Source organism: Nothoprocta perdicaria, unplaced genomic scaffold, assembly GCF_003342845.1.
Source record: "Nothoprocta perdicaria isolate Ctin4 unplaced genomic scaffold, notPer1 scaffold_5, whole genome shotgun sequence".
In the NCBI taxonomy this organism is placed as follows: Eukaryota; Metazoa; Chordata; class Aves; order Tinamiformes; family Tinamidae; genus Nothoprocta; species Nothoprocta perdicaria.
In genome coordinates this window covers 5591051-5605764 of record NW_020455754.1, presented here as the reverse complement: position 1 = coordinate 5605764, position 14714 = coordinate 5591051, and the positions used below count along the sequence as shown (strand labels likewise).

Sequence of the window (14714 nt, the reverse complement as noted above, 5' to 3'; positions counted from 1 at the left end):
AAAAGAAAAGAAAAAAAATCTCTGATGGCAGTTTAAGAAACAATAGGATGAACGGGAGCTGCGGCAGGCTCTGCTACATCAAGTGTCATTTTCCAGTGACAAGAGAGGCAAGTTTCCCCCCCCCGCTCCTCTCCTCTCTCTTTTCTTTCTTTCTTTTCTCCCTCTTTCTTCTCTTCTCTCCCCGCCGCCGCGCTCTCTCCTCCCTCCGCGAGCGGCGCAGGAAGCGAGCGGCGGAGCCGGGCACACGCCGGGCAGGGAGGGCGGACGGGCGGCCGCGCACCCTGGGGCTCCCTCTGCCCGCGCCCCCTCCCTCCCTCTCTGTCGCCAGCGCCGGGGCGGACTCGCCGTCTCTCCCTATGGGAGCCACTTTGACTGTCCCCGCCGCCGAACACGAGCACGGCAGCCCCGGCGCCGCGCTGGGGGCGGYGCCTCCGCGCGCCACGCCCCCCTTCATTTGCATCGCGTCACCACTTCCCCCCTCACCGCGCTCGCCCAATAGGCAGCCGCGAGGCCCCTCCGTGGGGGCGGGGCAACGCCCCTTTATTAGCATAGCCACGCCCCCTCCCTCCCGGTGCGGCCCGGGGAAAGTTGCCCCGGGAGGGGCGGGCGGGTCGTTAATGCGGCGCGGCCGCCGCTTTGTTCATCAAGGAGCCCACGGCTCCTTCAGGGGCGCCGAGTGCCGGCCCGACAGCCCCGGCTGCAATTAGCCAGGTACCCGGCCCGGGTAATTAGGCGTGCGTGGGAGGGAGGGCCTCCGCCACCCTAGCCCCCTGCCGCGACCCCCGGCGCACGCGCGGCTGGCCCTCGTTAATGGGGCGCCGCGCTAATCACTTTGTTATAGCCGTGCGGCCGGCGGGGGTGAGCTCTAATTGCGAGGGGGGCAGAGCCCTGCCTCGGGGCGGGGGGCGCTGCCCGTGGCTGCCCCGACGTGCTGCGAGCGCTGGTACCCGCCTCCGACTCGCTGCCGCCCGGGACCCCGCGGCGGGACAAGCCGGGGCTGCCCCGAGGCCCGCGGGGACTGCGCGGTTACACGGCAAAGACTGCGGGAYGCGCGTGGGGCGCGCGCTTCCCCGCGCCCTGTCCCGCCAACTTCGGTGTCCGCATCTCCCTGCTTAAAAACAATGTCCCTCTCATCCGCCCGACACGGGATCCCCCTGCGCCCTTCCCAAGCGCACTTCTAAGGGGAAAAAGCGCACAGTTTGCGAAGAGAAACTCATTTTTTTCCTTTTGCCTTTATTTTTTCCTGCCGGGAGAAGAAAATAATGATGATAATGATATTTAAAAGCTGCCGCTGGGCCGGGGAGCACCAAGGGTGCTCGCAGCTTCTCGTGGTTCCCGATCTGGTGGTGCGGCTGCGGTGTCACGTCGGTGTCCGCGGGAGAGAACCTGTCCCCCCCGCTCCTCTCGCTGCCCATCGCGGTTCTGGCGGCCGGCTCCGGCACGGGCAGTCCCCACGGAAGGGACCTCCCTGGGCCCGCGCGCGGGTTCCGCCTGCCCAAATCCGCGCTTGAGCTTCCGCGACAAAACCCSGCGCATCCCCTGACAGAAGGCGCTCGCCTGCTCCCGGGGTATCCCTGGAGCTCGCAGCCCCGCCAAGGGATGCCGAGAGCCTGGAAACGCCAGCCTATAAGCAATGCTATAGGCACCCTCCTAGGCGCTCGAGGCAGGACACGCTTCCAACCGCCGAGGCTGCCGTTTGCGCGCACAGGCCGGGCGGATCGGCGCGATCTGCCCACATCCAGGGCGTCCAAATCGCCCCAAAGTCGGCGCCCAGCCCGCGGCCAGCGCCTCCCCCTCAGCCAGAAGCCGAGCCAGCCCCTCGGGTCTGCGTGGGTCCCGCACACAGCCTTCCTGCCCAGACTAATGCCCTGTTCTCACGTATGTCGCGTGTTACAGAGAAATCCTGCACGTTCCCTGCAGATGATGTTTCAATCTTCACATAACCGTGTCTTACCTCAGAGATCCATGGAGGATCCCAGACATGCATCCATACATGGATATATATATGTATTGTATGTATACACCAGACACAGATCTATGTCTGGTGTATATATTGTACATATATATCATATGTATATGTAGTTTTGCCTCCRCAGTGCTCTGGCTTATTGGTCTTCTTCGGGCTGCTGCTGCCTCAGTTGTATCCCGTCCAGCCTAAATGCCTCCATGGTGAGATACATTTTGCAATTAAAGCTGTTTGCACCTGTGCTGATTGCTCCTTTCCCAGGGTAAGGATCTGCTGGGGGAGGAATAATGCGTTTGAATCAATATACTGAGCAGTTGGCAGATTTTGCCCTTCAAAATTGTCCGAGGAAGCAAGGGGCTTTTTCCATGCTTTATTTTTATTTGGATGGCGGATGCAGAGCTGCATCACACCAGCAGTCTGAGGGCACCTCCACTGGGCAGGGACAGCCAGTCGCTACCATAATAAAAATGACTTCTCGGCTGCTTTCTTCCCCTTGCACACACGCAGCTTTCTGGAGGTGACAGTGGGTGACACGGGGCCGCAGGAGACGCCACCCCTGGGGCTCACAGCTGGCTGCAAAGCCGCAGACTAATTGCTGCAAGGAGGAAAGAGTTAAACGCTGCCTCATCCCCCCCAGGGAGAGTGTGAAAGAAAAGCAGGGCTGAAATGAGGAGGGGGTGAGAAAGTCTGAACTTGGCAAAAAGGGGCTGGGGGCGGCTGCTGTGCTCCATCCCCCACAGAGGCCAAATGTAACAGAGTGTGACTGAGAAAGAAAGAAAAAGAGAGAGAGAAAGAAAAAGAGAGAGAAAAAGAGAGAGAGAAAGAGAGAGAGAAAGAAAAAGAGAAAGAGAGAGAGAGGGGGGGGGGAAAGAAGGGGAAAAAAAGAAAAAGAACAATTCCCAGTTGTGTTTAGCACTCACTTTCTCCACATTATCCAAGTCTGGGCTATGTTCTGAACCCACTTCACTCCATTGACTGCAGCGAGTTGCTCCTGAACGTGTATCGGTATCATGCCGGTTATGAGACCAAGCGTATTCATGTGGAAAGCTGTATTTGTCCTTCCCTTAGTATGGCAAAATTAGCTGGAGGACACTGCGCAGCCACGGGGGAGTTTGCACTTGCCTGCCTGGGTTTCTGCACTTAACTGTTCTCTCGCTGCTGAAGGAAACTCGGGCACATTTCACGGAGGCTTTCCTGCAGTCGCAAGTTAAACGCTCTCAATATACAATGCAGAGTAAAACACACACAGACTCGGAGACTGCAATTTTCTCCCAAGGGTAAGTCAATGCTTCACTCCCTAAGCAAGCGAGAGCTGCACATTTGAGCTGCGTGTTTTATCCCAGCGACACAAACCAAGAACTGCTCCTTTGGYGCATGGATATTTCCGATTGGGAGGGAAGGTGGTCACAGTCTCCATGGTCTTAGCTGACTGCAGGAAAATGCCAGAATCCAAACACCAGTGGAGGGGAAAGAAGGAGCAAAGACCTTGGCCCAGGTTGCTGCAGGGAGGTCTGGTCCTGGAGAGAGGCCCTGGGAAGGGCTTGTTGTGAAGGTCACCTTGAGCAAGATGGTCCAGGAAGGAGGTGCCCTGGTGGGATAGGAACAAGGGCCCTTTGCAGCTGGAAATAAAGGTCCCAGAGTGCAAGTAGTGTCCTAAACGAGGCAAGCCCCCTGTGCGGGCACTTTCCAAGCAGATCCAAGGACCCCTTGCCTATGACCTGGAGCCTGTCCAGGGTAACTCCCTCCTTTTACCCCCAGGYCCTGCTCTGAATATCAGGCACAGAGGGGACATTCAGACATTTTCTTCCTCTGCCCATGCACCAAGCAAGGGAAGAGGTGATTGGAAATGAGAACCTGTGAGAGAAAAGCTCCTTCCTCCCCAACTTTCACAGCAGGAGCCCCAGGAGGGACCGTGCTCCTYGGAGTGGAGATGAGCCGCAGACTGAGCCAAGGGCCGAAGGGGAAAAGCGGGCCCTCCTTTCAGGATGGGACTGAAGAAAGCAAAGCAGTGCTCCATGAGCTGGTACCTGCGCTTCCTGAGTGTGCAGGGGCACGGACCAGGGGGATTAGGAACATCTTGTTTGTGTCTTCCCCGGTAAAAACCYTTTTCATGAATAATTCTCTCCCAGCCAACAGGCTCCAGTTCTGATGCAGAGATTCTGCCTCTGTGGGTTAAACCAGCCCTGCAGGGGGGTTAAACAAACCCACTCAGCAACTCGGGATGTTTTGTTCCCACTGCCGGGGCGAGGAGGGGAGAGAGGGAGAGGCTCAGGAAGGCCGGGACAAGGCTCCTGTCCCGGGGGAAGGACCCCGGGTGGCACCAGGTGGGCGGCTGGCACCCACGCTCCACCCTGCCGTGTCCTGGTGGGAATGTCCCACGCAGGAGCCCCCCTGCTCAGGCCCCTCGGGCCGGGCCCGAACGGGAAGGGGCGGGGGGCAGCGGCCGGTCCCCCCCCAGCCCCGCGGCAGCCACGCGTGGGGGGTGCGTGGGGAGGGGGGGGACGTCGCGCCGCGACACCAGGGCGCCACCTGGCGGCCGCGCGCGGCGCCGCCTCCCCCGCCGCGCTCCGGGCCCCTCGGCGCGCGGAGCAGCCGCTCCCAGACCCCGGGGCAGGGAAGGAGGGAATTCCCTGGGACACTGCAGAGACTCCTGCCCTGGCGGAGGGGAAGAGCTGCAGCGCCCCGCGCCCCTGCCAAGCAGTTGAGGCCACCGCATATTTATCTATTCGTTTTGGCGGCAATCGCGCCTGTAGAGCTTACAGTTATTATTTTAGCACACAAAATGTTGCTATGACTCAGCCAAGCATGTAAACATATAATCAGCCTCCTTTGACTTTAGGGAGATGCAGGTCCACATCTCTCCTTCTAGAGGCAAGGGAGAAGCCCAGAAGTTAGCATGGGAAGACAATGACTTCAAGCATATTACTTAGAATGGATTTAAGCATCTACTAAACTTGTCAGACACTTTGCTGAATAGAGGGTGAAGATTAGCAGAAGCATTTAAGTGACTCAGAACCCTGTATCTYCTCTTAAAAGCTTGTATAAACTCTGAGGACTTTACATGTAGGTTTACACTTTCAAGCTGCACAAACACTTTTGAAGGGCTTGCTCCAAAACCTCAGGCTCTTCCTTCCAACAGGAGAGTGATAAGAGATGCAAGCAACTTACTGGATTGGCAAGCATCAGTTCTAGGAACTGATCCCCTACAGTCTGAGGGGATTTTTCTGCTCTTCTTCTGCTGCCCATTTTGAAGTCCATGTTTTTTTTCTGGTATCCACGTAACCTGAGGGCAGCTCCTGACTTCAGCACAAGTGGAACCAACAGCAGCCGCTAGACCAGACATGTTGCCTGCAGCTGGGTTTATACCTTTGACCAGGGAAGTTTTGCACAGGATTACACAGCAGTGCCTTGGTCACAGTGGATTTTGAGATACAGACATATTCACCCATTTAGGCGTTTCCCTGAGCTTTGGAAAACTCAGACTCAGAGTTCAAGTCCCTGCTTTGCCTGACTCAGAGGAGGGATTTTCCTTGTTGCCTTTGAGCAGGATCTCTATGGTTCAAGGCAGACCAAGGTCTTAGACTTGGGCATCCCCAAGTCTTCCTTCACCAGTTCCTGAGGGAAAGCTGTACACACATCCCTCTCAAAAAGGTCCAGCCTGCAAGCGAAACAATAAAAATCTGGTTAAGAGAGATCCAGTGGTGCCAATTACGCTGGTGGGGAGGCACCACCTTCTTCAGGAATTCTGACCTCTCCTGAGTCAATCAGAAACTCTGCATCTATTTTAAAAACTGCGTTTCAGCAAAGCAGAAATGTGCTTAAACGCTTCCCCAAACAGAAATCTCATGAGAGGCACTGGTGAGCGCCCAGCACTGCGCAGGGAAGCAGACCCCATAGTCGTCACCCAAGGGCAATTCCCCAGGACTCGCGCAGGAGCGGGACCTGCTCCGTGCTCCATGTGCACRGTCGCCGGTCACACTTCCCACGCAGGCTGTTTCAACAAGACTCATTCGTGTGCCCCAGCTCTCGCTGCAGGGCTCAGGAAGCAGTCAGARGCCTCCCCAAATGCCTTGTGAACAACGTCGGGAGAAATTACCTCCTCCAGCCCAGAAACAGAGTCCCTGTCGTGGTGTGATGAAGGATCTGTTAAAACAGACCCCGCACCAGAACCTGGGCTGGATTCTGGCCAGGGTATTTGGAGCAACTTGTAAAAAGTTCACTGATTCTTTAATGACTCCACCTGGTTCATGCAGGACCTCTGGTTTCTGTGCCTTGCAGAGCTGCTGCAGGAGAAGTGTCTGAGATGATATGAATCAAACTGGTTCTTCCAGCGGCGTGTTGGTCTGGAATAGCTGTTGACCTGATGGAGTGTTAATGGGAACATTTATTTGTTTCTTTATCACTACAAAGATGTCATATATACTTACCCCACTGCCGCCACCGTTCCCAAAGGGCTGTCAGCACAAGAGCCATTATAACAGGATTGCTGGAGGTAATATTTCTTTTTCACACATTATTTCTTCAAATGATTCTGTAAAGAAGAAAAAAGAAAAAAAAAGAAAAAAAGAAAATGAACTTTGATACAAAAAAAAATGCTGGGAAAAGAACAGTGCAGCATGACAGGAGCCAAAGAAGCTTTCCTAAATGCCTGTCATTCCCTCCTTTTATTGCTTATGGAGAGAGCCACACGCAGAGGCTGCATTCGCCTTGGCACGGACAGCGCGTGCTGCACCTGGCATGAGGAGGATGTCATTTACCACTGGGGCTCTCCAGCACTGCCCTGCTCCTGYAAATAAACATTTAAGCTTGCCTGGCACTGCTGAACTGCCTGGCTCTGCTGGACTGAGGAGCTGTGTTTGGACGGGATATCCAACCTTAGGTATTTCTTCATGTATTTTGGCTTATATGAGAAAGGCTATAAAACAGAGCATGGTGGTAACTCAGTTATTATTTAATAAAAAAAAAAAAATGAGACAGAATCTACAGTCTTTACCTAGGGAAAAAAATATCCCCTTTGCGTTTCATTTGTGTTATGCAACGACTTGACAGTTTAAGGAAATTGCTAATGGGACCTTTTACTGCAAGGTCACCAGTTCAAATCTGGCGCTGTCAGTAATGACCAAGAGTATCTGATGAATGTTTGATGACGTGAGATTAAAATATGGGTCTCCATCCATCTATCTGTAGAAAAACCCCTTCAGTAACTTGAGCCTCTTCAAGATAATCTCAACAGAAAGGGCTGCAATGGGGAGCACGAACAAGTTCACGGCAGCCCTATGGTAGATGCGGGTCAGGACGGGGACGTGCAGATGGAAAAGTTTACGGCAACAATGTCTGGGCAGAACCTGCCTGAGCATAAACAAACCCACTATTTAATGYACTAAAATATTCCAGTAACAGTAAAGTAGGAGAGAGCCAAATCCGGTATTGTTCTCAAAGGAACGATGATCTTGGGCTATGGGGGAAGATGGAAATGCTAGGAAATCCAGGATCAGGGCCTGGTTTAGACTAGCGCCAAGACTGAGGGATGCTGAATTTTTCAAACTAAATCGTTCTGTTTCGGTTTCTCCGGGTTATAACGTAAAGCGACAGGAGCTGAAGCTCGGCAATTGTCAAGCTTGGCAGTTGTCAGCAGACAAACTGCAGCCACCAGGAGAGGAAGGTGCTGCCTCCATCAGTGTCACATAGGACATCCCGTGGGGCGGCCATCCTTTGGGTACAGGCTGGGCAAAAGGGGTGCCAGGGCAGGAGTCGTAGCYCAACACTGGGAACAGCTGCTTTTTTGACCCCCAGCAAAACCAGAGAAAACATATTTCAGTTATTCAGACAAACTGCAGGCAGTCTTGAGGTGCCCTCTCTCTGGTCCTATTAAATAAGATAAGCTCAAGCTTCCTGAAATCTGAGTTTTCCAGGTGAAAAATAGAGGGAATTCTAATATTCAGCTCTCCTTACACGACATTGCACAGAAAAGTCCCTACTCCTTAACCTCTTTTCCCACTTACTGGCATTTGACCCGTGTCGATCTGTGCACACTTCTCCTAGGATCTTTTAAGGCTGCAAAAAAATGACAATTTCCATATTAGCTACAAAATTATTACCCATAATAATTTAATAATGAGCTTTCCCCTTAAATTATTAACAGAGGTAGCCAAGGAAATTGACAATTTCAGTAAGTCTAAATTCAAATGATAAATGCCAAATCTGTGTTAAATGAGACCAGCAAATTAGCAATTAAAATATTTATTCAAGAAGGCAAAAGATACTGTATTCAAAGGGTGGAAGAACAGTCTCCCATCGGGGTATTTGACAATGGCCCGTGTTTGCATATCTCGGCTTTAAAACCCCGTGTAAAGGGAAGAGGAAAAAGTAACTGAGGCTGTAATTGAGGCTGGACAGTGTTGATTGGCACCCAGTGGGATTTTCACTGGAACCCAAGCACTTCTCAGAATACCCTTGGGTTATATTGAGAAGAAATCCTGACCCCTCCGTCATATTATTTCTATCATACAAATCTTTAACGGTGGGAAGCTCCAAAGAAAGAAATTGCTTTAGAGCATCTAATTGCTTTGTCATGGAGAAGGGAGCTGAATGTGTTATCTGACTTTTAAGGAAAGAAAAGGGGTTGAGGGGGGATCAGTCTTGCAAGTTGAAAGAAAAACCTCAGCTTGAGAGCAGATCCCGTTTTCCTGACGGACACCGAGGCCAGGAGCTATTCCCGGAGCAGGGATGTCRCACCGCACTGCCGAGGCCACCACACCAGCACAGAGCCTGGTGTCGTATTGAGCTGGGGAAGCCAGACACAGATTTTTGGTGCTTTCTCCTGCAGTTCGGGACCCGAGAGCCCGAACGCGAAGCGGAGCCCGCGCGGCGGCGGCCACGGCACCCGCGTGGGCTCCGGTCCGCGGGGCTGCAGTGCCCCGCCGTGGCCGCCGGCAGACGCACCCGCTGCTTCCTCTTAAACCTGTACACTTATCCTACCGGGAACTTACCCAGCTATTTCTTAATCCTTTTTCAAAATTACTATCTTTTTTTTTTTTTCTATCCCCAACTTTTTTTTTTTTTCCCCTCACCTCCCTCTCTCCCTCTGCCTCTATCCAGCTCAGCCTGACCATATTTACAACTGAAAAGAACCTCAAAATAGCTTGGGAAAACAGCTTTTCAAGCATTGCGGGTCTTTTGGAAAGCTTGGAGTTGGACTCGTTGCATGGGACCCTAAGGGGCAGTTCACGAAGCCTAAGTGGAAGGCTTAATTTCATCCAGATGTTTACTCTAGCAAGGCCAAATGGCTTTAGGGTTGGATCTTCAGTGGGAAGCACAGATTTAATGCCAATTTTCTGGCTAGGGAAAAGTTTTATCCCACAGTCGAGCAACGAGTAACACCAGTAACGGGAGCAGGAAGCCTTTGGGAAAGACGTCACCTACCAGCGCTCCCCRCTTCCCCGTACCTGCTGTGTGGCTCTGCGGAGCAGCCGGCTCCAAACGCCCCGGAATGACTTGCAGCCCAGCAGTGCACAGACCATCCACCCAACAAACCTCATAAGGGTAAGACCTGCCCTTTTTTTTTGTAGAGAATAAACCTGGGAAAAGAYAACAGCCCAATAGCTGCACCCATAAACTTCCTTCCTGCCAGGCTGGGTACTTTTCATAGTTTGGTTTAGATTCCTCAGTCATACTAAGGGAAAATGTGGCCTTACAGCGGCCTTGATTTATTCTGTCCCGCTCCAAACCTTTAGGAGAAATCAGGGCTGGAAAAGACCTGGTTGTTATCAGATCCACCTCTCCATCCTAGGGCAACTCCGGCTGCGTCTTCTGCTCTTGATGCCACCGCGCAGGTGGAGGCTGCAGATCTCTCTAGGATRAGGACGAGGCTCTCACGGGGACTGCAGAGGTCACAGAGGAAGGACATGATGACCAAAAGCAGATCCATGGGTAGACATTTCTTCCCACCTGTGCACATGAAGATTGTGGCGTGTTTTCAGCAACACAACCAGATCTATGCCAAACAGTCAAACACATACAGGACAAGTTTTTGCATTAGAAATAAAAATCTATCTTAGCAGAGTACAATTCTTCATTTCTTTTATTTATAAAAGCACACTTTATAACACAGAGTGCCTTTGAGGAAATTAATTTCCATCTGAAAACAAACAAGGGCTGAAAAAGTTTACAAAGGAACCCATCTTTCAAGGACGTTTCCTTTTAAATTGCACAATATGGCTCTTAGCAAGGAAAATAAATAAAACTTAATCCCTCTGCATTCCAGCTGGCATTTCCCGCCCACCCCCCCCCCCCAAGCTAGCAGCAAATGATCAATTTAAAGAAAATTCGTACTATGGTCAATTAAGGAACTGTATATCACTCTATTTATAAATAAAGATACCTATTCAATTAAATTTTTTAGCCTATTAAGTCAATTTTACTGACTTTCACACTTTAAATTCCTAAGAATGAAGTCATTTATCTACTTCCCAGGCCTAGGCAGTTCACATCTGCTGCTACAAAATTCTGCAGATCTTCTACTCTTTAGCTGTTGGTAGCTGAGGCCGTCTCCAGCTAACATGGATTTATTTAAGGAAGTGGATTGTACGCCTCCAGGAAATGGCAGCCTCTGGGAAAAATGTGCCTAATTACTCATAACACTTTAAATGTTCTTTTTTTATTATTATTATTATTTTATTTTGGTTTGGTTGCTTATGCATTCAAATAGTTTTTTCTTTTACAGCTCGCCTGTTCAACCACGATGGTCATCTCTGTTTATGCACATACAGACCTGCTCCCTCAGCACTGTTTATTAYACTTACTCCAAGACACCTCACAAAATTTTTGCAGGAGATTTATTTCTCTAAAAGACAATTAGTGTTTGTTTTCCAGAGAATAACCCACACCTCTGAGTCATGGAATACATTGGCTGAATATTTATCAGCCACCTATAAACTTTAATTCTGACATCGCAGGGGCTTTGCCTGGCTGGATCTCCAGCACTAGGTGTTTGCACAACCCAACCCAAAGCAGAGTCACTGCACTCTGGCCAGGGCTCCAGGAGGAGGCTAGTAACTAAAACAGCCACAGGCAAAAGAAATAGGCATCGCCAAAGGGGAAAGTGTGTCTAACAGGGGGACGAGGACATGGGAAASGGCAACTGGGATCTGCGATATCTTCTAACTGTGATAGAAGATATACACRTAGCAAAAATGGGGATAAGTTTATTTCAAACTCTGTATTTTAACACTAAGAAAAACTGAGTTATAAGATCTCATTAGCTATCACTTTTAAAAGTGCAAGCAAAGCCAATGAGGTTGCTAGATGGATGGTGGTCCCTCTTTCCCACAAATTCTGGGGATTACAGGTAGGACTTGGAATGTCTCCTGAAAAAATCCTCCTAGGTCAGACTTGACAATAGCCCAGACACTGCAGAGGTTAAAAAATAATATTGGAAAGGTATCGAGAGGCCTCTTCACACCARTTCAGTGCATTGAAGGAAAAGAGCCAGCACCAATGCACTGATGGGGCAGCATAAACCAGCAGTGCATGGATCATCCCTTCCCCAGAGCTTCCCATCCACCTCCAGACTCGCTGTCCTCCAACACAGCACCCGCTCCAAACCCAACGTCCTTCCTGCTGCCTGATCCCTTGGCCTGAACAGCATCCAACAACATCAGTCCCACCCTGATCTGGCTACTCCCACCGAACACGGCTGGCTTCCAAACAACAGGAGATGCTTTCAAAAGTCAGATCCTTTTTCCAGGCTTTTTTTTTTTTTTTTTTTTTTTTTTTGCTTTAGACTCTGATATCAGTTTTCTTGTATTTTATATCTTATTTGGTTCAAAACGCAGAAAATTGCTTCCAGAAAGTGAAACTGCACGCTCCTAATCAGGGAAAACATTACAAACTTGTTGTCAAATAGACATTCAAATAAATCAGAGTCTGAGCTTACATTAACTTGGAAAGAAGGAATGAGGAAAGAAGAGGTTTTCTCACATTGGAAAAACTTATGTGTTTCAAGAGTCTTCTCCATTGTCATCAACTGAGCTGCTTCACTTGAGACAAGGAAGAAAAGATTCTCCCACTGCAAAATATTCAGTAGCCAAGGGCTACAACTCAGACAAAGTCTTTCAAACCAAATTCCTACACAAATTCATTTTTTCTTCTATATCTTCCATTCAAACTATCACACCTTGTGTAAAATACATTTCCCAGAGCAAAGGAATCCATAAATCAGCAGCTCTGGGATCCTCTTAAAGGCTCAAGCCACAACTGCAGCCCAGCAGGATTAGCTGGGCACACACATCACACGTGATCAGGGCTTTCATTCCCAAGAAAAAGCCAACTAGCCATGAAGTCCGAACCAAATCCCATTATATTACCTGGCTGCAAGCACCTTTTGGGCTCCAAGTATTCATCAACCAAGTAAAGCCACAACACCTTCAGAGGGGGCCCACACAGAGAGCTTCAAGCCTCGGCTTACAGCCTTTTCCTCCTAATTATAAACACTCAAAAACCTTTTCTGCATTTACTCATGCAACCAGAGAGAAAAAAAAATCAGCTTAACGCAAGCCGTGTCCAAGAGGGCCTCCTGCACCAAACCAAGCACGGAGGTCAGGAGAGTTTACCCAGCTGCTCTATAGAGCAGACAGAAGCTTCGTTTCATTCCCAGATCCCCTGCTCTTCAAATCTCAGCTCCATAGCAGCATTCCCRCTTTTTCTCCTGCTCTCTTTCAAGTCACATAGTTTATTTCTTCTGCAAGATCTGACTCAGCTTGAGTTTTGGCAGCTCTCACTTCATCCCTGCACTTCCTGACCCATGAGACGCAGCTTGCTCGCCTTACTGGTGTTTCTTTCCCACCCACCCATTCCTTGCAAGCTCATTTCCCAGTTGCTTTAGGAGCTAGCTGTGCACTCAGCTTGGTCCATAGCCTCTTTTTCAGGGAATGGTATTCTGACAGCTTTTTGGAGTTGGAAAAACGAGAAAAAAAATAGAACCGTAATCCTCACCTTAAATATGACATATCTTAGCATTTTTTGTTTCTTTGACCTGCAGCACCTCCTGCCAGGTTACATCTGGAACTTGTGAGTTACCTTTCACAAGTATTCTTCTTAGTTTTGTTTTTACTGCTCCAGTCAGGTACAGTGCTGTATAGTCTTCTACTTGTCAGTGAACGAAAGAGAATAAGCATTGACCACTTAAGGGGTAGAAAGAGGAAAGCGCTGACATTTCCTCAGTTACTTCTACAGCTCATCTTCTCCTAAAACCACGAGAATGTGAAAAGCCCCTCAACTATCCCAATTCCTGAGTTTCAAGCTCCTCTGGCCAGCTGTACACACCTCAGCGCCAGGAGCTCGTTTCTCAGATGCTCCACTCGAGTCCATCTCCCAAGGCTCYTTTTCCTAGGAACTCTCCAAGCTAGCAGCCTCCCTTCTCCTCCGCCCTCTCCCTCCTGCATAGATCACATCCTTCAGGAATGTTTTYATTCCATCATCTCCGTGCTGCCAGGACTCAGGCCTCTGCCCGCCTGAGCCTCCCCATCTTGGAGCAGCTTCCTCAGCACAGAACAGGGGTTTGGGTTCGGTGGGAATCCTGCAGCATCCTTACCTCTAAAGAACAGCCAGTACCTTGGAGTGCTCTAGGATCCTCTCCAACTCATCGCGTTTCCAGTCCGTGTTCCTGGTGGATGGCGCACAYGGAGTCTGTCCTGGCGAAGCGCCTGTTGCTCCACGGCGAGCAGCCCTCGGGCACACTTACCTCTTACTCATGCTAGGGTAAATCCATAGCTCTTTCCTCTTCTTTTTTTGCCTTACCAGTTAGCTAAAAGTAATTAAGCATAGAAATTTAAAAGGTCATTTTGAAGAAATCAACCAGGCTCAGAACCAGAGCCAATCAACTCCAACGATTCCTTTTTACCCTCCCGCTCTCACATGAATACTGCAGATGACTGCAAACATCTCCCATCCCTTACCTTTACCCAGAGGCATCTGTGTAGCAGCTGCAACCTCTCCAGCCTTCCTCCCCTCATGAGACTTACTGCGAGTAGCTCTTTCCACCTTCTCCTCCCCATCACTTGGGGCTTTACTTGCTGCCTCCCTATCCCTGCCCCAAGAACAGCAGTGAAGTGAGGTGCCGAGGCACGCAGGAAACACTCTTCCATTACTGACCTGAAGAACTTGCCATGTTCTCCTTCAGCCCCTGGGGACTGGCTGTATCCTTTAAGGACCCATCCCAGGAAAAGCATTTTGTTCGTTGTCCTAAACAGCACCCTGCAACAATCTTGCACAGGGTGAAAGAAAAGTTTTCTTACAATTTATCTTTGCCAGCCCCTCCAGCTTTTASTAAAAGATCTGCAGAGGATCAGTGAAGCATCTGGTGAAGCCAAATTTCTGATTATGATGCAGGAAGGCAGAGAGAAGCTGACAGGCTGCTGCAATCGATACCCATCCTGTTAGGCAAGAAGGAAACAGACTGGGGTTTTGCCTGGGGCTCCACAGTGCCAGCTGCAGCCTCGGGCACCAAACACCCTGGCTGCTCTGCCCTGGCTCGTGGGCAGCCCAAGGGCTGGTGGCAAGAACTGACCTTCAGGACATCCTGGAGGTACCACCGCAACAGCATCAGAATGGAAATGGCCGAGAGGTGGCCTCAACTGGGCCATCTCCGAGGGGAAAAGACACCTGCYGTTGCAGAAGGGCCCCTCGACACAGATTTAATTCAAGTAACTTCAGTACAAGAACCACATAACCAGATGTAAAAATCTTCAAA

At 50.3% G+C, this 14714-nt stretch overlaps 1 protein-coding gene across 1 annotated transcript in view; it reads right to left on the bottom strand.

Annotated features, from left to right (window-relative positions):
- LOC112954347 (transcription factor COE1-like) overlaps positions 1 to 1415 on the bottom strand; it is a 45483-nt gene extending 44068 nt beyond the window's left edge. The window contains exon 1 of the mRNA XM_026047522.1: positions 1321 to 1415. Within this exon, the coding sequence (XP_025903307.1) occupies positions 1321 to 1415 (95 nt within the window). The remainder of the gene's footprint in view (positions 1 to 1320) is intronic.
- Positions 1416 to 14714: the final 13299 nt, after the last annotated feature.